The following is a 23,510-nucleotide window of genomic DNA, read 5'->3' as shown; positions in this document are numbered from 1 at the left end:
TAAATAGCAAGTACTATAATGACCAAGAAAATAGGAAAAATAGCTTGAAGGTAGAATTTATCCTGGAGTTGGAAAATGGACAGACTTTGAGTATGTTGAAAGGAAAGAGATGGTATTCTAGGCAGTGAAAGTTGCTCGGTCATGTTCTACTCTTTGAGACCCTATGGACTGTAGCCCACCAGCCTCCTCTGTCCATGGAATTCTCCAGGGCAGAATACTGCAGTGGGTAGCCTTTCCATTCTCCAGGGGGTCTTCCCAACCCAGGGACTGAACCCAGGTTTCTCACATTGCAGGCAGATTCTTTACCAGCTGAGTCACCAGGGAAGTCCAAGTATACTGGAGAGGGTAGCCTATCCCTTCTCCAGCAGATCTTCCGAACCCAGGAATCAAACTGGGGTCTCCTGCAAGGCAGGTGGATGATTCTAGGCAGAGAATGTAGAAAAATGTGCTTAGATGATGAGTTGGGTTTGTTTGAAGAAGTGTGGGTAACTCATGAGAACAGAGAAGTAGCAAGAAATATTCCTAGAAAGATATTGTGTGTTCAGCCTGGATAGGCAAAGGTGTGGAGGGCAGACACAGAGTGCTGCAAAGCCCATCACCCCCTAGAACGATTCTACCACGCGAGAACGTGGAAGAGGGTATGGTGAGGGTGGAGGTGGAGGTTAGTTATGAATCCATAACTAACAAATAGTATAATGGGAAGAAGGAAAATATATCTGGGGAGAGAGAGGAAATACCTAATCTTCTGCACCAAATGTCAGCCTAGAAGTGAAGGATGCCAAGTCTGGAGCCTAACCCCCTAGGTTTGTTTCCCCACACCTCCATTTACTAGCTATGCAGTTCTAGGCAACAACCTGCAAATCCTTCTGCCTCATTTTACTCATCTGTAAAATGGGGATAACATCAGTCCCATCTCATGGGGTTGTTTTAGTTATTAAATGAGATGGAATATGTAAAATCCTCTTAAAAACTCCCAGCACATTGTAACTGCTCAATAAATTCTAGCTACTGTGATTGTAGAAAGAAAACACAGGCAACCATTGCCTTGGTTTTAGAGGAGGAAGAGGATGAAAAGATTTAAGTGTAAATCTGATTGTCTTGGATATGTTTAGTGATGAAAGGATACGGAAAACTCTGGTCAACCATAGGAAGGAGACTGAAAGCTTAAATCTATTCTAACTAGTCACAGAATCTTGTGGTCCCATGAAAACAGAGGGCTAGGATATGCTGAAAATGAAAAAGACTCATTCTACTATTCTGTTTTTTTTTCCCCCACTTTTCCAATAAAGCAAGAGCTATAAGCATCCAGGTGTTGCTTGCTTGTGCTTCTTCAAAGCAACCTAAATATTAATAGGTTGAATCCATTTGACTTGACTCTGACTTCATAAAACACAAGTTCCCTAGGTAAGTGATTATTTAGGAATGTAGATCACTTGGACGATTAAAGCAGGGTTTCTCCACCACGACACTGTTGACAGTTTGGGCCAGGTAATTCTGTTAGAGAAGGGGCTGGTGTCCTGTGCACTGCAGGGTATTTAGCAATGTCTCTGGCCTCTGTTCACTGGATGCCAGTAGAACTTCCTTCCTCCAGGCATGACAATAAAAGAATGTGGCCAGACGATGCTGAACATCACTGAGGGGACAAAATCACCCCCAGTCAAGAAGCACTGTTAGACTCATTGGATGGCAAACCACTGCTTGTGTGGGAGAGAGTGGCCAGAATACCTTTGGCTCATGTCCATTCAAACCAAGGCTTTCATCTCAGTGGATTCACTGGGAAGAAATTAACCACTTCAGTGGGTGGTGGGTGGTGGGGTGAATAGGCAGCAACAGAGACAAAGGAATTACAGATACATAGATAACTTAGCAAGATCCAAATAGTATTAATAGCATCTGCCAACTAAGCAGAAGGGCCTAGTAGTGATGTCATCACCTTGCTTCATGCACCTTGCTTCATGCAGAATGGGAAAATAAAGTACTTGCTGTTAGAGAAGACACTTTTAGAAGGATTACTTTGATTTTTATCTCAAATTTTCCTGGGTAACAGGACCATGAATCTACCAGATGTGTTCTGCTTCTCGCTTTCTCTGACATGATAGGCTTTGGAAGGCAGCACGTCAGGCCAGAAGGTTTGTCTGGATGGTCCTGCAGTTGAGAAGCAAAGCCTCTGCTAGTGACCTGTCTCCTCCTAGAAAGCTCACAGCCACGTACTTGGCACTCACTTTCAAATTTCAATTCAGTTTGGGGCAAATATGAATTGGGGGAGTTTTCTATAGTGTCTGGGATTCTTATATTGCTCATCTCCATCACTAATTTTGAAAAATGCTAAGATTCAAGGGTCATATATTGGGTAGGCCAAAAAGTTTGTTCTGGTTTTTCTATAAGCCATTACTCAAAAACTTGGATGAACTTTTTGGCCAATTCAGTATTTCTAACGTTTAAATTTGTCTTTCTCCTAAGCTTTTTTTTCTGATGAAAAGATCTTCCAAAACTAGAAACTTCTCTTCCTTTTATCAAGGTTCTGCCTCTAAGGACACTTCAGGCACAAAGTCTTCAGTGATATTTTAAAGTCAGATTCCTTTTTCAGGAAGAGACATAGTTCTCAAGGGATATCGTTCTTTTCTTATCTGAAAAGAAATAATTTGGGGTTCAAGTTAAATAGTTTCCAATGCAACCAAAATCATTCCACCCAGTAGAACTTAATATTCCCTTCCATTCATACACCATGTTCCAGTGACACTGAGTTATTAATATTCCCTAGGCACATCACATGGGGCTTCCATTTGGCACTAGTGGTAAAGAACCCACTTGCCAATGCCGAGACATAAGAGATAAGGGTTCAGTCCCTGGGTTGGGAAGATCCCCTGGAGGAGGGCATGGCAACCCACTCCAGTATTCTTGCCTGGAGAATCCCATGGACAGAGGAGCCTGGCGGGCTACAGTCCGTGGGGTCGCAGAAAGTCAGACACGACTGAAGTGACTTAGCACAGCACAGCAGCACACCACATGCTTTCATTTTGCTAGGCTTTTGCCCTTACTATTCTTTACACCAGGATGCCTTTTGCTAGAGAACTTGGCAACATTATCTTCTCATAGAAAAGCAAGTGCATGAAGGATGGAGGCAAGTCATGACCACTAAATATGGTACCTGGAATTGCAGATGTTTGCTCTTGCAGATAGAATTTTTATGAACCTGACTGCTGGGATGCTGAGTCCAGAAAGCAGAAGAATTGATGATATTGCTGATTCTAAAGGAAATTCTATTATCCTCTATGATTATGGCTAGCATATGGCTATGATATTTTAAAACATCTTCATAGTCCAAATAAAAGCGGACCACAAGTGTGAACAAATAGAAAGTCCACCATAAAGCAAAACATAATTCAGTGAGCAACATGCTTTTTAAAACATTAGGTTTAAGTCTGAATCAAATACAAATTAAATGTGAGTAGAAGCTCTTCAAAGTAATTTCATTATTCATTTCACTGTAAATTGGTTAATTGCATTACAAGTCAAATTAAAACTCAAAAAGAACTTTCTGGCCACTCACTTTACCACCTATCAGCATAAAATTTGCCTCATGGGTTTACTTATCAGATCAACCTAAAATAATGAGGAGAGAGGAGAGGCATACTTCAGTCAACTGAGTTAAAGTGTTAGCTTTATTTCCTGAGACAAAGATCCAATTTTCTTGTCTTTAATTTCACCTTTCAGCTTGTTGTTTTTTTTTTTTCCTTGTTTTTTTCCTCCTATGGAGTCAGGAAAGAATATTTTTTCTTTCGGCAGCTTTCCTCTGTGCACTGGGATGTCAGATTCTCAAGATATACCATATCATGTTTTTTTTATTTTACATTTTTTACCCAGAAGCCAGCCAAAGTTATTCCAAATAGCTCAGTGAACACCAGGGTTTTAGAATTTTGACTAAATGGTGTTTTTTTTTTTAACATATATGTAGCCTGTACTTTTCTACATTAACTATTATTTCTTCTTAGAGATAATTTTATTTTTCTCTTCTCTTTTACTGGATCAAGGCCACTGCATAGTCACTGAAACCTAGCATGGAGCCTTCAGGATTCTCACAACTGACAGCGCATATCCATTAAGCCCAGTTTGATCTTTCAGGAGTTGATCAATTGTGATGGGAGAACCTCGTTTATACTTTATTGTTTTCTGTTCTTCCTTTCCGAAGTGTGTGTGGAAGGAAGCCTCCACAATAGTTGGAGAAATAAAGTAGCCTAGGGAAAAATCCCATGGACGGAGGAGCCTGGTGGGCTGCAGTCCATGGGGTCGCTAAGAGTCGGACACGACTGAGCAACTTCACTTTCACTTTTCACTTTCATGCATTGGAGAAAGAAATGGCAACCCACTCCAGTGTTCTTGCCTGGAGAATCCCAGGGACGGTGGAGCCTGGTGGGCTGCCATCTATGGGGTCGCACAGAGTCGGACACGACTGAAGCGACTTAGCGGCAGCAGCAGCAGACTTTTGAGCTACAAAATAGTTTCCTGTTTGGTTTCCTGAATGAAAAACTATTAAATATTAACATAGTGTGTCAGTGAGAATCCAGCCCAGAAAACAGATGTTGGCCATGTCAGTCAATAGGGAAAATCTAATCCTAGGTAACTAGGGGCAATGAGGCTATGCAGAGATTGTCAGCCACTGGGTTTTGAGGGGGGTGTTTCTAAAGCCCACAAACTGGGGGCACCGCCTACCAAGAGCTAGAACTCGCCATAGAGCCCCCACCCCTTTTAATAAGGCTGTTCAGAGAGAAGATGCGGAGCCTGAGCTCTGCCCTCCTCCCTCTCCAGTCCCCTGTCCACATCGCCCATTGGAAACTCAAGGGTTTCATGGGGGCAGCATGCAGAACACAGCACAGGAAGGGCGAGAAACAGAGCAGAGAACAAACAGGCAAATGACTGATGCATCTGGAAAGTTTGTCGTTGAGTCGCTAAGTTGTATCTGACTCTGTGACCCTGTGGACTGTAGCCCACCAGGCTCCTCTGTCCACGGAATGCACTGGAGAAGAAAAATAAAGTGCTTCTGTTGGTACAAAGGTCCTCTTTGTTGTACTTCCTCTCTGTGTATTAATTTGTTGTTTGGTTTGCATTTGAGATGTGATGATTACTGCCTAACAAGTTCTTCTCCAGAAATCTGGTGATACTGGGCAATTTCCTCTAAAGCAAGAGTCACGGGCAGATGTCTCGTTCAGGAACAGAGGCTACTATGCACGCGCCGGATCTTCTTTTAGTTGATATATTGCTGTTACACATCAGTTGAGCTTGTCCTTCTCACTTGCCTGGATGGTTTACTTCTAGAATTTGCCCCCATGAAACTAATGCCTCCAAGGGCTATGTGGACATGGATTATTCTGATCCTACAAAGGCACAATGAGACCAGGGACTACATCTGAGCTGAGCACAGGTTCTGTGAACTACACCACTTGACTGTTCTCTATGCCAGAATGCCTTTTGCTAGAGAAGGGCTGTGATTCGTAGGCACAGCCTGCAGCTGGACTCTGCCTTGTTTGAAGTGGCATCTGAAAGACTCAATAGCAATTACTCCCTGCAGCCCAGGGCAGATGATGACTGCGGGGCTTGGCCTTTTCATATTTTCTGGTTTCCTGAGGCCACAGTTCTCACCAATGGTAAAACCTCCTTGCTCTGGTTCATCTGAAAAACACTGTCATTTCAAAAGTGAGAAAGAAAAAGAGAGGTGATTTTATAGTGATTTTTATGGCAAACAATAGAACAATGCTTCAGAAGTGTTGAATGGGAGAGAGTAAAAGGTAGATGGGTTCAACAAAGTAGACAGTTCCTGGCTTTCTGTTTTACAAGAACCCAAGGCCTAGGCTTCCCGGATGGCTCAGTGGGTAAAGGATTTTCCTGCAGTGCAGGAGACAAAGGAGACATGGGTTCAATCCCTGGGTTGGGAAGATCCCCTGGAGGAGAAAAAAGGCAACCCACTCCAGTATTCTTGCCTGGAGAATCCCACGACAGAGGAACCTTACAGGCTACAGTCCATGGGGTCACAAAGAGTCAGACATGACTGAGCAGGAGCAGGGAAGGCCTGGGGAGGGGAACAAAACCCCCAGTTAAGTCCATTCCTTGGCCTTGTGGATGCTCTTTGTTCAGTTCTATCGTTTTCTTTTCCTCCTCACTCCAGGACAGGAAGCTCTCTGGGATGGCCCTTCCCCACACCCCCTGCCATCTCTCATGGACAGTAGGGTAGTCTGAACTGAACTCATGAGTGAACTGCTGATGTCAAGTCCAAGGGCCAATCCGCAGACCACCCTCCCCTCACTGCCCCATGCCTCCCCACCACCACTGCCCACAAGGGAACCACCTCCTGCCTTAGCTCCTCAGGCCCCTCTGAAAGCCTCCTCCAGCTCTTCATCCCAGAGACCCAAGCCCATTCTAGTACCATGATTCTCTGCCTCAGTCTAGGGATTTCTCGGACATGGAGATTACATCTTAGGAATACTTAAAGGTCCATGATAATCCTTGAAAGGGCCCATGTGCTCACTCTTATCCTGCACCTGCCCCCTGCCTCCCCATTCCATCATCTGGCATGCTGCTGGAACAATCTCCAGAAACTTCCCACTGGAAGGGCCCCCACTCACCCCGCCCGTTTGATCATTAACTTTTCAAACCAGACTTTTCTCTCTAGTGAACGTAGCAGCCTGAGGACAGTGACCAAGTCCTACTTCTTTCTCTCTCTCACTGCAGTGCTGCTCAAAGTGTGGTCAGAAAACACCAGAATCAGTGCCACCCAAGTGCTGGTTAGAAATGCAGAGTCTCAGGTCCTGCCTCAGAACCTGGTAGAACTCAGAAGTTGGTTGCAAACCTTCCAGGTGACTCTGATGCGTGCTAAGGTTCAAAAAGCGACACCCTGTGTTGTAGACACTAGTGCCTTGTGTACAGTAGTTGTTGAGTAAATACGTGTAACTGGAGAATATTTGCAAGATCACAGTGTGGGGTCACACCACAGCTTCCTGAGAGCAGAGCCCAGGTCTGTCTTTATTGCTGTGTCCTCAGCATCTCACGTAATGCCTGATAGTGTCTCCCATTTTAACTTTTTAAAAGGTTACAAAACAGCAAAGAAAATTACAATGAGGCTTGTTTCAAGAAAGAGTTTAAGATAACACATCAATGCCATGTAGATAGTAAGTACTTTTTTGCTGGTGATAATTATACCTTCCATTGATAAAGCACTCTGTGGTTTTCAAGACTCCTTCAGGACATTTTCTCATTGGTCTTCTTGAAAATCTAGAGAAAGCATTGGTAGGCTTTGTTCTGCCCTCTCAGCAGAGATTCTGGAAAGCTGAGAGATTAGTTCTTGGTTCTCTGAATTAAGTACAAAAAGAGAGCCCAAGACTTTGAGCTCCTGCTCCAGTGGAAAAGGTTTGCTGTTCAATTGTGTTATATTAGCTGAGGGTTTTGGTAACTTAGCCTCAATAAGTGTTCATTTTACAATTTCTTCATCTGCAAAATGAGAAAAAAAATACCATCTGCCTTGCAGTGTTATAAGTATTAAATAACAAATGTGAAACATTTAGCACACTGCCTGATATGGTTATATTAATGAATTGTTTTATGTTTGAATATTATTTGTATCATTTATTTTTTATTATACCACCAGAGTGGCCAGTACTTCACTTGTGGGATAGCGAGGGCCAGGGTCTTCCCCATCACAGAGGGTGTTACTTGCTAATTTAAGGCAACATTTAAGGCATTTAGTCTGACTTACACAACTGGGAATGTTTCTCACTGCTGATGGCCCTCCCTTGGGTCTCCTGCTGATTCCTGTGGTCACTAAACCTAATAACCCATCAGGATGCTTGAGTATCTATTGCAGTCACCATGGTGATTCCTATTCTCAATTACAGGTTGCTAATCATTCCAAACACATGCCGTCCTTCCATCAGTTGATAAGTTGTCGTGGTTAACCTTTTATTTGTTTAATATATTCCTCTATTCTGTGATTTCATTTATCTTATAATTATTAGGCATAGAGAACCTGTAAGGGATGTTTTGCCAAGTCTTATATTCTCCATATTCCCCTACTGTTTCATACAAATGTTATTGTTTTTATATGTACCAGGAAAAAAGGTTGGAATGCGCTTGTGTGTATGTGTTTGTTGTGTCTGAAACTTATTTTTTTAATTATAGTATAGCTGATTTACAATGTTCTTAGTTTGAAGTGTACAGGAAAGTGATTCAGTTATACATATATTCATTCCTTTTCAGACTTTTCCCCTCATATAGGTTATTACAGAATATTGAGTTGAGTTTGCTGTGCTGTATAGTAGGTCCTGGTTGGTTACCTATTGTATATATAATAGCATGTGTATGTTAATCCCAAATTCCTGATTCATCCCTCACATCCGCAATTTGCCTTTGGCACCCATAGTTTTCTTTCTATATCCGTGTGTCTATTTCTGTTTTGAAATAAGTTCATTTGTATCATTTTTTTTAAAATTACAGTCCACATAGGAATGGTAACATATGATATACTCCTTTGAAGTATTTTGGTTCCTTAGGAGACGTATTATTTCTTCTTTTTAAAAGCAATCAAGTGTTTAGCCTATGAGCCTCTTCCTAATCAGTAGAATGCAGTCACTGCTTTTCCCTGTGGAAGCGGACAGCATGTTGTAGAAGAGGAGGCATGGAGAGTCTCAGCATGCAGACTCTCATCAGCCCCCTCGTAACTGCTTCATATCCGTTAGGATGCCACTCCACATCTCGAGTCTCAGCCTTGTCATCTGTCAAATGAAGGAGCTGGACAAGGGCCCAACAAGGCAACCACTCCATGGTGCTGAAGTGCTAAGTTACTCCCTGAGCATCCTCATCCTGACTCTCGGTGCTAGAGCAGAAAGGACACCATGATTTCTGCAGGCTGGAATGAATGACTATCGCCAGATGACTGTGGAGGGGCCGACACTTGCTTTCCCTTCCACAGTCAGGACGGCACAGACCGCGGAAGAACTCTGCCAGCACTGGGTCCTGGAAGGGATGGGGGGCGGGGCCACTGGCATCACACAGAGTGGTGATTCTCCTCCTGTGCTGTTTCTAATCTGTGCTGATATTCTGAACTTACCGGATTTCTTAGGCGTTTTTGCCACATTCGGTCTGTCATTCACTCATTCATTTGACCATGGATTTACAGTTACTGTCTGAGACCTCTCTATGTGCCACACATTTTCCTGAATGCTCAGTGGTGAACAGAACAGTCAGGGGCCCTGCCCGTTGTGGTCTAGGAGGGATACAGACAAGCAGAAGGTCCTAGTGAGTGAGAAACAGGGTGTGCGGTCCCCATGTGATGGGCGCCTAATCCAGGGGAAGCTGTGTGCTGAGACAAGATGGAAGAGGACGACAGAGCCTGACACAGTGGCTCTAAATGTGTTTTAGACAGTGGCACGTGTGATAGCAACTGGTGGATTTCTTGCAAAAATAAGGAAGCTTAAATTCTATGGTGTGCCAGTAAACAGATTCTTTGAAAAAAATAAAAGCAAACACTAAGAAAAACTTCTGATTTAATTCACCAGTTTCCATGGTATAAATGCATCCATCATACTCATTGTCAGAGGTTCTCGATATTTCATAATCAGCGCTTTCAAGCCAGTACTGCCAGCCTTGCCAGAAGCTTTGGCCCCTTACCTGGACAAGCCCCTTCCAAGCATCTTAGTTGGGGTTCCTCTCGAAGCAGACTCGGAGAGGGGAATTTGTATACAAGTAGTTTTCCTACTCAGAAAGTGTAAGAAACTGTACTTTCTTAGTGGGAAAGTGAGCTGGGGATGGGAAGGCCACCAGAAAATGGCGTTTCTACCAATATGCTTGAAAATCTGGGAATCGGTGCGGCAGCAGCTTGAGGAGCAAGGGACGGGCACTAGGTAGACACCAGTTCCTGTCTGTCGCTGGCTGAGGTCTGCTCCTGGGGCATGCTCTCTCTCTGTTGCATCTGACTTTCCCTGATGGGCAGAGCGGTCTTCCCTTGCTTCAGAGATTTTAAAGCAAAGAGCTGCAGACACTGGCAGTTGGAAGTGAGCTAGCAAGCAAAGAAGTGGCAAGGCCTGGGGGCTATGGGCAGAGCGCCAACAGCATCTGCTACAGATTGCCCTGTACCTAAATCTGTAATTCTTGCTTTTTCTTTTCCACTATGGCTTACCCATGTTCACAGAATATTGAATACAGTTCCATGTGCTCCACAGTAAGACCTGCTATCTATCCACTCTACATGTAATAGTTTGTATCTGCTAATCCCAAAGTCCCAGTCCTTCCCTTCCCCACCGCACTCCCCCTTGGCAACCGTAAGTCTGTTCTCTATATCTGTGGGTCCGTTTCTGTTTCATAAATAATGTCATTTGTGTAACATTTTAGATTCTACATAAAAATATCATAAGGTATTTGTCTTTCTCTTTCTGGCTTACTTCTCTTAGTATGATAATCTCTTGGTCCATCCATGTTGCTGCAAATGGCATTATTTTGTTCCTTTTATGGCTGAGTAGTATTCCATTTCATCCATTCATCTGACAGTGGACATTTAGGAGTTTCCATGCCTTGGCTATTGTAAATAGTGCTACTGTGAACATAATGATGCATGTATTTTTTCAAGTTACAGTTTTGTCTGGGTATTGCTGGATCATATGGCAAGTCTATTTTTAGTTTTTTGAGGAATATCCATACTATTATCCATAGTGGCTGCATCAATTTACATTCCCACTAATAGTATGAACAGTTTTCCTTTTCTCCACACCCTCTAGCATTTGCTATTTACAGACTTTTTAAAGATGGTCATTCTGACCATCTGTATTTCTAATTTGCATTTTTCCCCCTTAAACTGGACCCTCACATTTTTAATTAGTTTTAGGCCTTGCAAAACCTAGAGCCATCCATAGTGATAGCTCCTACTTGTTGGAAACTGTAGCATGTTTGAAAAATTCAAAGAAATTAATAAGCCTGTATCAAAGTTGGGAGGAGGGTGGGGAGTGAAAGATGGAAAGGAATGATGGGGTCGTCTAGGTTTGGCTGAAATATGCTGATCTCTATGGAACTCAGCTGGGCTGCTCCTGGCTTCTCCCTCCTGTGACAGGCTGGCAGAGCAGCCCTCTTCCTGGGATGGGTTCCTGCCACAATGAAGAGTAAGAATACAAGAGGGCTGATGAAACTCACAAGGCCTCTGTGCCTCTTGCTCACCAGTGGCTCACATCAAATCTCCTCATATTCCATCGACCAAAGCAATGTGCTTGGCCCAGTCCACAGCCAGGGAGGTGCAGGGAAATAGGACCCACCTCCAAGGAAGGAGGTCATGACTCAGTGAGTTCAGTACTACAGTCTACTCTAGGATTTTCACCAAGATGTTAGTGGTGGTTATCTGGGGGTAGTGAGATTTCTGATAATTTTTATTTTTGCTTTAGCTTTTTGTCTTGTTAGAATATTTAATGAGAATATAGCAATCTTATCAAAAACTATAAACCCATTTCTTTGAATTCTAAAAATATTAATATTGGAGAAAATTTATTTGAAGGTGCTTTTTTAGCATTTAATTTTATAACTCCTTAATTAAAGGAGTTAATGTACATATGCAAAGCCTGTCTTAACTTCTTAAACTACCTCTTAACTTTTACAGCATATATAAATCATTAAGCTTTATCATGCTCCTGTTTTTGTTTTCTTACTGCCACTTACTCATTTTAAAGTTTATTTTGTATATACCTTGTATTGCTGTATGTACCTCTGTAAACCACGGGCAAACACTTTGGGTATTAGACGGGAAGTAAAGAAACAGATTATTTTAAAAACTAAACCAGGTATGGGGGAGAGAGACATACAGTCATACACAGAACTCACCTGGCGAGATTCTTTTTTAAATGCCTATGACAACGTCCCAAAAGGTTCTGATTTAATTGTTCCAGGTTGAAGTAATTTTTAACAGCTCTCCAAGGTTGAGAATAATTGGATAAATAAGTGATTAAGTTAGTGGGAATGTAACAGAAGGGACTATGTGATGAGCAGTAGCAGATTGCGAAATTCCGTAACAATTTGAAGTCTGCTGAGATGCGGAAGGCTGAAGCTCCTGAATGTTGAAGCGATTAAGGGAAATGAATGCTGAGGGGAACTTTGAGCTTCCAGAATGAAGGACAGGGCTGCTGTTAAGATCTGGCTGAGATTCACTGCGAGGAGAGAGCTGAACACGTTCTCTCTGATACCGCATTTTCCCCATGTATATCCCAGATCAGACCCTACACGATAACTGCTCTTTGGATTACTGAGGCACATTCTGTGGACTGTTTTTCAGAACATTATGACTAATAAGAGTCTCTTCTTTATGAAAACAGATTGAACTCATAGGAAATTATTTATATATGCAGAACAAAGGAGAGGAAATAGAGATATTATAGGAATTTGGTTTCTTTGTTTATAACTCTCCTAAATTATTTTATTCTGTGCAGCATTCAGTCATTTATGTGTGAAATATGAAAATCTCATCTCCCCCTGCCTGATAATATAAAACAAAGGGAAAAAAATCCTCTTTCTTTACATATACATTTACAGAGAAAACATATAAAAATAAGACAATATATAGAGAGGGGTTATTGTTTTGTTTTTAACTTAAAGACAGATAACAGATTTTTTTTTTAATAGTAACCATCATCTGGTTACTGGTAAGGTCTGAGTTAATTGCCATTTGTCGGGTAACCATGGTGACCAGCATATTGCTTTTGAGTCCATTAATCTTGCTGAGATTAACAGTAAACCCCAAAGGATCTTTAGCAGCGATTCAGAAATAAATCATCTTTTCACATGTGTGTTATTTTGTGACAGCCACTTTCTTTAAAATGGTCTCTCTAATAGACAAGGAAATATGACAGTCCCTAATGAGGTGATAGAAACCCATTCCCAAATAAGAAATTTTGCAAAATACAGTAAATGACTGAAAAAGTAGATACACAGAAATGTCACATGAAAGAATAATTTACTAAATAGACATGTGTCATGCTCCTAATAGACACACCAAAGAAGACCATTTACTCCCAGTTAGAAATGCATTTGTCTAGGACCTCAGCCTCAAGATACGAGCTGGAGACAAGATTTGAGACGAGGAAAGACAAGACAACTTTTCTTCAATTAAGAAAAGTCAAATTATTATTTAGATGATAGAAATTACAAGGGATGAGTTGAGGTGGATTTAGAAAGAGAAAGAGTTGGCTGCCCAAGCTGGGACTAACAGTGTTTTATATTTGTAAAAAGATGTTTGCAACTTACAAAGTAGAGCATGATCCTACCTCAACCACATTTGTCTTACAACAGCCCCAGAAAGTAAATGCAAAATGTGGTAGCCTCATTTTATAGATGAAGATGCTGAAGCTAAAGAAGATAGCATGACTTACCTATATCCACTTGGTATTAGTGCTTTCTTTTAAATGAACTGAATAAACTGCTAGGATTCTGAGTTGGAAGGCATGGGGACTGGATTATCATCCCCACATTCTTCTGATCTTAATTCATATTATTCTGTAGATGAAATACAGCTCTGGGGCTTTCTCAGCTCATGGGGTTTATATTTTCTCATCTCCGTGTTTTCCTGAGCTAAAGGAATGACGCAAGCTCTTATTTCAACCTAGGTCTTCATGTATAAAGGAAATACCGAGAAAACAATAGTGTTGTACAGAATGTAAGATGCAGAACTATTCATATTTTAACATATCTGAAACTGGGATGTGTCTTATAACTAATGGCTTATTATAATTGCTGATGCTATATGAAACAGATTCCACTACCTACACATGTGCTAACTTGGTCATAGTTGTGTATATTGCCAACTGAAAGGTGGAATTATTAGGACGTGGGTAGAAAGTTATTGTGTATGAAAGAAGGGGTATCAGTTTTATACTAGGAATGTGAAAACTCATTTTGGAGTAATGACTATCATTTCATGTTTTCCTGTAAAGCAACAATCTAGTGCTCTACAGGTCTTAAGGGAAGATACCCACAAGCAGAAGGGTAGGTTGAACTTTATTGTCGAGATAGTCATAGGATGGTCATATCTCATAAACAAAGTATCATGAACAAAGCAACTAAAATAGAAAAACTTACTAAATCCCTCAGAATACATGAAAAAATTTTTGAAAGTAACAAGAAGCTAATGTGAGTGACAAGTTTGTCTAGCAGGACTATTATTAAAGTATCATATCATAGTTTCATTGGCTGCTTTTTTTTTGTTCTGGGCCATTCATTAAATAATTTTATCTTATAATCCATGCTGCTTAGATTCTATGATTTGTGGTAGTTTATGAATCAGTCAGTATGGTTCTGATCCCCGGTAGCTGGTGATTGGATTTTGCCTAAAGCTAACCTGTGGGCTGGATGAAGCACAAGCTAGAATCAAGATTGCTGCAGGAGAAATATCAGTAACCTCAGATATGCAGATGATACCACCCAAAAGTAGGAAGTCAAGAAACACCTGGAGTAACAGGCAAATTTGGCCTTGGAATACAGAATGAAGCAGGGCAAAAATTAATACAGTTTTGCCAAGAGAATGCACTGGTCATAGCAAACACCCTCTTCCAACAACACAAGAGAAGACTCTATACATGGACATCACCAGATGGTCAACACTGAAATCAGATTGCTTATATTCTTTGCAGCCAAAGATGGAGAAGCTCCATGCAGTGAGCAAAAGCAAGACCGGGAGCTGACTGTGGTTCAGATCATGAACTCCTTATTGTCAAATTCAGACTTAAATTGAAGAAAGTAGGGAAAACCATCAGACCATTCAGGTATGACCTAAATCAAATCCCTTATGATTATACAGTGGAAGTGAGAAATAGATTTAAGGGACTACATCTGACAGATTGAGTGCCTGATGAACTATGGACGGAGGTTCATGACATTGTACAGGAGACTGGGATCAAGACCATCCCCGTGGAAGAGAAATGCAAAAAAGCAAAATGGCTGTCTAGGGAGGCCTTATAAATAGCTGTGAAAAGAAGAGAAGCGAAAAGCAAAGGAGTAAAAGAAAGATATAAGCATCTGAATCCAGAGTTCCAAAGAATAGCAAGAAGAGATAAGAAAGCCTTCCTCAGTGATCAATGCAAAGAAATAGAGGGAAACAACGGAATGGGAAAGACTAGAGATCTCTTCAAGAAAATTAGAGATACCAAGGGAACATTTCATGCAAAGATGGGCTCGATAAAGGACAGAAATGGTATGGACCTAACAGAAGCAGAAGATATTAAGAAGAGGTGGCAAGAATACACAGAAGAACTATGCAAAAAAGATTTTCACAACCAAGATAATCACGATGGTGTGATCACTCACCTAGAGCCAGACATCCTGGAATGTGAAGTCAAGTGGGCCTTAGAAAGCGTCACTACGAACAAAGCTAGTGGGGGTGATGGAATTCCAGTTGAGCTATTTCAAATCCTGAAAGATGATGCTGTGAAAGTGCAGCACTCAATATGTCAGCAAATTTGGAAAACTCAGCAGTGGCCACAGGACTGGAAAAAGTCAGTTTTCTTCCAATCCCAAAGAAAGGCAATGCCAAAGAATACTCAAACTACTGCACAATTGCACTCATCACACACGCTAGTAAAGTAATGCTCAAAATTCTCCAAGCCAGGCTTCAGCAATACATGAACCGTGAACTTCCTGACGTTCAAGCTGGTTTTAGGAAAGGTAGAGGAACCAAAGATCAAATTGCCAACTTCCGCTGGATCATGGAAAAAGCAAGACAGTTCGAGAAAAACATCTATTTCTGCTTTATTGACTATGCCAAAGCCTTTGACTGTGTGGATCACAATAAACTGTGGAAAATTCTGAAAGAGATGGGAATACCAGACAACCTGACCTGCCTCTTGAGAAATCTGTATGCAGGTCAGAAAGCAACAGTTAGAACTGGACATGGAACAACAGACTGGTTCCAAATAGGAAAAAAAGTACGTCAAGGCTGTATATTGTCACCCTGCTTATTGAACTTATATGCAGAGGACATCATGAGAAATGCTGGGCTGGAAGAAGCACAAGCTAGAATCAAGATTACTGGGAGAAATATCAATAACCTCAGATATGCAGATGACACCACCCTTATGGCAGAAAGTGAAGAGGAACTAAAGAGCCTCTTGATGAAAGTGAAAGAGGAGAGTGAAAAAGTTGGCTTAAAGCTCAACATTCAGAAAACGAAGATCATGGCATCTGGTCCCATCACTTCATGGGAAATAGATGGGGAAACAGTGTCAGACTATTTTTCTGGGCTCCAAAATCACTGCAGACGGTGATTGCAGCCATGAAATTAAAAGATGTTTGCTCCTTGGAAGGAAAGTTATGACCAATCTAGATAGCATATTAAAAAGCAGAGACATTACTTTGCCAACAAAGGTCCGTCCAGTCAAGGCTATGGTTTTTCCAGGGGTCGTGTATAGATGTGACAGTTGGACTGTGAAGAAAGCTGAGTGCCAAAGAATTGATGCTTTTGAACTGTGGTGTTGGAGAAGACTCTTGAGAGTCCCTTGGACTGCAAGGAGATCCAACCAGTCCATCCTAAAGGAGATCAGTCCTGGGTGTTCATTGGAAGGACAGATGCTAAAGGTGAAACTCCAATACTTTGGCCACCTGATGCGAACTGACTCATTGGAAAAGACCCTGATGCTGGGCAAGATTAAAGGCAGGAGAAGAAGGGGATGACAGAGGATGAGACGGTTGGATGGCATGACCGACTCGATGGACATGAGTTTGAGTGAGCTCCGGGAGGTGGTGATGGACAGGGAGGCCTGGCATGCTGCAGTCCATGCGGTCGCAAAGAGTTGGACACTAAGCAACTGAACTGAACTGAACCCTGTTGATGGTGGACATTGTCAGGAAGTCCAAACTAGTCAAAAACAAATCTTACTCTATTAACCAGCTCTGATGGCAAATTAATGTTTTGTTCACCTCAGCACAGATAGCCCAGACCATAATTATTACTTGATTAAAAAGAGAAGTGGTCTCCAATGGCTCTTTAAGCTTTTAAGATAATGGTTCTGTAGAATTCCTTGGTAATTATAGAAAATGTTCATATTAAATTATTTCCTTTTCAATTTAAGACATTGCAGAAGTTACAGTAAAGTATTTTTTATATAAGAACAAACGTCATGTTTGGGAATGCATGTAAGAATTAAAGATTTTAAAATGTAAAAAATAAAAAACTAAAAATTAAAAAAAAAAAAAAAGAACAAACGGAAAGAGGTATGTTTGATGTAATCATGGCCTCCCCAAATTATACACAAACATATACTATATATAAACAGGGAATATTCTGTATGAATAGATGTATAATCTATCACTGTGTCATCCTAAGACATCCATGAGTTATTATGTTAGCAGAACTGAGAGACAGACATATTTAATGGGAAAAGCAAGCATTCCATTAACTTGGTCAAGTGAAAGTAGTGAAGTCACTCAGTTGTGTGCAACTCTTGCGACCCCATGGACTGTCCATGGGCTTTTTCAGGCAAGAATACTGGAGTGGGTTGCCATTTCCTTCTCCAGGGGATCTTCCCAACCCAGGGATCAAACCCAGGTCTCCTGCATTGTAGGGAGACACTTTTACTATCTGAGCCACCAGGGAAGTTTTTTGGTTTTGTTTTTCTTTAACCTGGTTAGACAGTAAAAATCAGCTCATGTTTTGTTTTTTTTTTTTTAACCTTCACAAAAGTGCACCCCTATCTCAGGCTAAATTTTTTCAGGCAAGCATTCATCCTTGGTAAATTCAGCAGGCCATGCCATTTAGACACCAGCCCCCACCCCTTATGCAAGTAGGACATTCTCCTAAGACTGCTCTCCTTAACCTCATTCTGCATATTTTATTTCTAGCTGTGTGCCAAGATAAGAACTTTCCCCATTAACAGAGGGGCTCTCAACCTAGGCCCTTTCTAGGCATTGGCTAACAAGAACTGTACGAGCAAAGGGATCATTTTTCTTTTTTTAAATTACCCAAGGAAATGTGATTCGAGTTCCTTTCAAAGAACCTTTGAAATTTCTTTGTACAGTTATGTTACCACTTGAGATTTAAGATGTGTCCAGGTATAAAATATTTGTTACACCTTAATTTACTCTTAATTCTCCAGTTTTCATATACTCCACACTTATATAAGATGCGGTAAGTGAAAAAGTTTAGGTTTTGAATGTCTGCCTATATTTTCCCAGTTTATAGATACATGTTCAATGTCACTGTTGCTAGAGGAATATATTATTAACTTAGGTGTCAGAATTAGAAAGGTCCTATCCCTGGATTTTTCTGATAAAATATGTTGCACCTTGAGATGCTCACATGGAACCAAAGGTATCTTTCACCAGATATTTTAATCTCATTTGAAAACTTGTACTTGGTTCAGGGAAGTACTCTGAAATCAGACCCTGTCTGCCTCTTAGCTCTCTCCTTTCTTCTTGGAAGGGAGAAATAGTGATGACATCTCATTGAAAGCTCTCCTGCTACAGTTTAAAGCTATTGGCTTTCGTTCTCTCTTCAAGTTGAGAACATTCACCACTATTTTCTATTTTAAAATTCTGAAGGATTTGACAGTTGCTAGTAAGAACATACCAAGCTTCTCTTTTTGACACTGTACAAATCCCTTCATTAAACTTTCAACATTTTTTTTCGGTTTTCGATCTCTCTCTTGACCACCCACTGGGTGATGTGTCTTTCCCACCTATCCTGAATTGTTATCAAATAAGAACGTGGCCAATAAAAAGGGAAGATTAAAGAACATGGCTTCCTTTCAGCTTCTGTTCTGAAATGACAACAAATACACTAGAACTTAACTTCTCAGACTTTTAATGAGTGGTACTGATGTGTGTTTAAGAACTATGCTGCTTGGGTTTGATTTCCAGATTTACCGCTTTACTAGCTGAGTTGTCTTGAGCAAATTTTTTAACCTCTCTATACCTCACTTGCCTCAACTATAAAATGGAGATCATAATGGTATATCCATTGAGTACTCTAAGGATTAAGTTAACATATGTAAAGAGTTTGAAACAGTACCTGTAAATATTAACTAATTATCATCTAAGCATGGAAATCAAAAGTTGGTTATGAGCCTTATGATCCGTACTGGAAGCTTATTCTGAATTCTAGCTATCCTGTTTATGGTAACTTAAAACACTAGCTCATTGTATTGTAATTGTGATATTAACAAACCTGGCATTTTTCTCTGAAAAATGTAAAGCAGGAGAATATTAATTCTTATAATTTTTTTTAATATAACTGGCCCCATGTTTCCTAACCGAATTGTCTTAGCTAAAGATAATTCAGTTGTGATTGTAACATGGTAAAATGAGGTTTTCCTGTGATGGACTGTAAATAGTGACCAGCCACCTCAGGTTTCTTGGAAGTAAAGGGTTCCTTGGAACAAAGGACTTTCACTGCTAAAACTGGGAACGTCTTGGGTAAACTGGGATGGTTGGCCACTCATTCCAGTTATAAAGGTACTGTGGAATGTGGAGTAGAAGAGAAGGAAGCAGCAGTAGTAATATTAATCTCATCAAATCCAGAAGAATTCTCAGTACACCACCACAGGTCCCCTGATTTTTGACTCATGTGATCCCAAATGAGTATCCGAAGGGTAGACTTGCACTGAACTAATTAATTCTAAATGTCAGGCATTTGGGCTTCATTTTTTGCTGTTACCATCATCTATCTGTGGGATATATTTCTTCTCCTTCATTTTATGCTGTTGTACTTTTCTCTGATCAGTTTTTTGCCTTTTCTTTTTTCCTTTTTAGGTCAACTCAAATCAAAACATATTCATGGGATAATGCCCAGGTTATCCTGGTTGGGAACAAATGTGACATGGAAGATGAGCGAGTCATCTCAACTGAGAGGGGCCAACATTTAGGAGAACAGCTTGGTAAGAAACAAATGATCAAATTAACAAGAAAAAGAACATGTTAATTACTTGTAACACAGAACAGAGTCCCAGCTAATTGCTAAGATGAATTAAATGAAAAGATTGTCAACCCGACAGTGGAAGCCAACACATTATCTGTTAGCAGTACATGGATTTTCTCCCCCTTTCTGTGGCATCCTTAGAATACAAGTACAATTACAGAAGTAAAATAGACAGCCAGCATTTGGATCTAGAACACAGTGTTCTAATTCTCATTGCATAAAACAGACAGGATATGCCTTGTTTGCTATTTCTTTGGGGCTTTTCCTCTATATACAACACTTTACACTGAGAGCACATTATTATTCTATGTGATTGTTGTTTTCAGGTTTCCATTGGAGGAGGGTGGATAATAGGCACAGAATAGGTTGCATGAGATTTTGGTTCTAAGTACACTGGTGGCAATATGTGTCATAGTTACAAACCTCTTTGAGGCTCAATCTCCTCATCTTTTAAGAATGAGTATCATGACTCATGCCTACTTTATGAAGTCTGTAGATAAAAGCAACTGAGATGAGAGATATGAAAAATCTTGAGAAATGGAAAAGCCAATTCAAATGGAAAAGATTCTATCTAGGGAAAAAATGTTGGAGTCAGTAGGGTAGAATTTTGGTACAAAGGAGGGGATCATGACTGATTTTTTTAAAAATAATTTTTATTGCAGTATAGTTGACTTACAATGTTGTGTTAGTTTCAGGTGTACAGCAAAGTGGGTCAGTTACACACACACTCACACTCTCCCTCCCTAGAGGTCTCTGTAACTGTCCTCATTTCTTTTCATTCTTTGTCTCTATTCTGTTCTGTGGCAGTGGCTTCCACCATTCTATCTTCCAGCTCACTTATCCGTTCTGCCTCAGTTATTCTATTGATTCTTTCTAGTGTAGTTTTTAAGTTATTATGTTGTTCACCTCTGTTTGTTCTTTAAATCTTCTCTTTTTAAAACATTTCTGGTATCTTCTTGGTCTACGCCTCCATTCTTCTTCTCAGATTTTGAATCATATTTACCATTATTACTCTGAATTATTTTTCAGGTAGATTGTCTTTCTTCTTCTCTTTCTTTGGTTGTGATATGGGGTTTTAATTTTTGCTGCTTCATCTGCACACATTTCTATGTTTTCTCATTTTGTCTTTCTGTGTTTCTGGTCTCCTTTCCATAGACTGTAGGATCACAATTCCTCTTGCTTCTGGTGTCTGGCCCCTGGTGGATGACTGGTTGGTCCTGGGGCTGGTCCTGGGGTGAGGTAGGTGTCCCAGTGGGAGGGACTGGCACCTGCCCCTGGTGAGTGGAGCTGGGTCTTGTTCCTCTTGGGGGCATGGGGGTGTCAGGGGGTGTGACTTGAGGTGGCTGTGAGCTCAATGCAACTTAGGCAGCCTGTCTCCTGACGGGTGACACTATGTATCTATCTACTTTGTTGTTTGGCTTGAGGCTTTCCAGCACTGGAGGCTGTAGGTTGCTGGGTTGGGGTGGGTGTTGGTGCCAAAATGGGAACCTCCTAGGAGAAGGGGACGACAGAGGATGAGATGTCTGGATGGCATCACTGACTCAATGGACGTGAGTCTGAGTGAACTCTGGGAGTTGGTGATGGACAGGGAGGCCTGGCGTGCTGCGATTCATGGGGTCGCAAAGAGTCGGACACGACTGAGCTACTGAACTGAACTGAACTGAGAGAGCTCACACTGATCAGTATTCCCTGGGGTCTCCAGTACCAGTCTCCCTTCCCCCACAATGAACTACAGCCGACCCTCACCTCCCAGGCAGGTTGCTATGATATATGCACTTCTTTTTGCTGGTCCCAGTGCATGACACCTTGTGTGTGCCCTCTAAGAGTGGACTCTCTTTTCCTCAGCCCTGTGGAGCTCCTGCACTCAACCTCTTCTTGGCTTCAAGGTTAAATGCTCTGGGGATTGTTCTTTAAAATGACAGACCCTCAGATTGTGTCTTGGAGGACTGTTTTTATGTAGGGACATTTCTGTGTAGCCGGTGTGGGTTTTTTTCCTGGTGCTAAGGCTGCTTTTAGTATAGATGTCTGCCACCTCTTCTTCAGTGTATGCTGTCCATGATCCCCTTGATAGGAGGCATGATGGATATGGTGGTGACCAGAGCCTGCACTGGATACTGAGCAGGGCCTTCCTTTTGTTCTGTGGTTGTACAAGATCTGTTCCCTAGTTCTTGGAGTAGCAGCTCCCAGCTCTGTTTCCTAGCTGTGTTTCTGATCTGTGGTGTGAGTTAGGTGAGACTGGAGCACTCCTACTGGGACAGAAGCCACTGAGTGTTCCTCCTCTTGGGCTACTCACGTGTAGGTGTGCTCTGCTGTGTCATCTTTCATCTGTTGTGCAGGCTCTCAGATTATACTGTTATTGACAGTGCTCTCATTCCCACCTTAACTATCTGTATCCCGGCAGTTGGCCCTGGTGTTTCTTGCATGCGTGCTACGTCACTTCAGTCATGTCCAGCTCTTTGCAACCCCTTGGACTGTAGCCCACCAGGCTCCTCTCTCCATGGGATTCTCCAGACAAGAACACTGTTGTGGGTTGCAACTTCCTTCTCCAGGGGATCTTCCCAGTCCAGGGATCGAACCCGTGTGTCCTGCACTGCAAGCAGATTCTTTACCCACTGAGCCACCTGGATATTCCTTGAGCATTGTGTTCACCAAGCCACCAGCACAGACCCCCTGAAGTCAGGTCCCAGGATTGCAGTAATCATAGATCCGGACCCACTGTGGGTGCTACAAGGGCAGCTCAGACTTTGGCCTGGTCCAGCATCCGTGTGTATGTGCCTGTAAAGTCCACAGCTGCTAAAGCTAGACCTGTCTCAGCTGCAGGAGCATTCACTGTCCATTCAGACATTCTGCAGGTGCTGAGTGTACAAAGCCAGTTGATGGGCTGTAAATCCATTCTTTGTGTGGCCGTGAGGAAAGATTTTATCTCTTCTTCCTTAGTTGCATGGCTCCTGGGGCTCAGCTGTGTGTACAGGAGCCACCTATGGGCATCTGTTCCTGAGTCTGGCCCACAGCACACAAGCCCGCCTTGTAGGGTTGGGGTGGGTGGTGTGGAGGAGGTCATGGCTGGGGGCGACTCTGGCGGGGGCCACTGCATAAAAGGAGAGGCTTCAGTGGCCATCACTGATTTATTAATTCAAGGCTTTTCTTTTCTTTTTTTTTTTTTTTACTGAGTATGTGCTATATATCCTGCACTGTGCCAAACATTGTAAGGGATACCGAAAAACTATGATCCACAGTTCCTAGGCTCAAGTTGCTTTCAGTCAAGTGGGGAGACCAGAGATATACACAAGAGAGCAGGAATTATAAAACAACAATAAAATAGGACAATGAGGATATAATAAGCTGGAGGTGCATGCTAAGAGGAAAGCAACAGAGGGAATGAGGCAGACACAGGTTGTCGGCAGGAGGTGTGGGAATGAAGTGGGATGGGAGATGGATAAAGAGCAATGCAGAGGAACAGAGAGAATATATGGAAATGAGCAGAAAAGCTAGGAAGAGGTGAGTGATGAGAGGAACTAGCAATCGTATGGTTAAATGAAAAGATAAGTTTCAAATGGTCCCAAAAGGAGAGTAGAATATGAAAACCATTAAG

General features: G+C 41.7%; 1 protein-coding gene across 5 annotated transcripts in view; it reads left to right on the top strand.

Annotated features, from left to right (window-relative positions):
- RAB3C (RAB3C, member RAS oncogene family) overlaps positions 1-23,510 on the top strand; it is a 362,916-nt gene that overhangs the window by 305,445 nt on the left and 33,961 nt on the right. For all 5 annotated transcript variants that reach the window (XM_069556501.1, XM_069556503.1, XM_069556504.1 and 2 more), the window contains exon 4: positions 19,753-19,877. In XM_069556501.1, coding sequence (XP_069412602.1) covers positions 19,753-19,877 — 125 coding nt within the window. The remainder of the gene's footprint in view (positions 1-19,752; positions 19,878-23,510) is intronic.

This window comes from Ovis canadensis, chromosome 16 (genome assembly GCF_042477335.2).
Source record: "Ovis canadensis isolate MfBH-ARS-UI-01 breed Bighorn chromosome 16, ARS-UI_OviCan_v2, whole genome shotgun sequence".
In the NCBI taxonomy this organism is placed as follows: Eukaryota; Metazoa; Chordata; class Mammalia; order Artiodactyla; family Bovidae; genus Ovis; species Ovis canadensis.
This window is presented reverse-complemented; position numbering and strand designations above follow the sequence as displayed.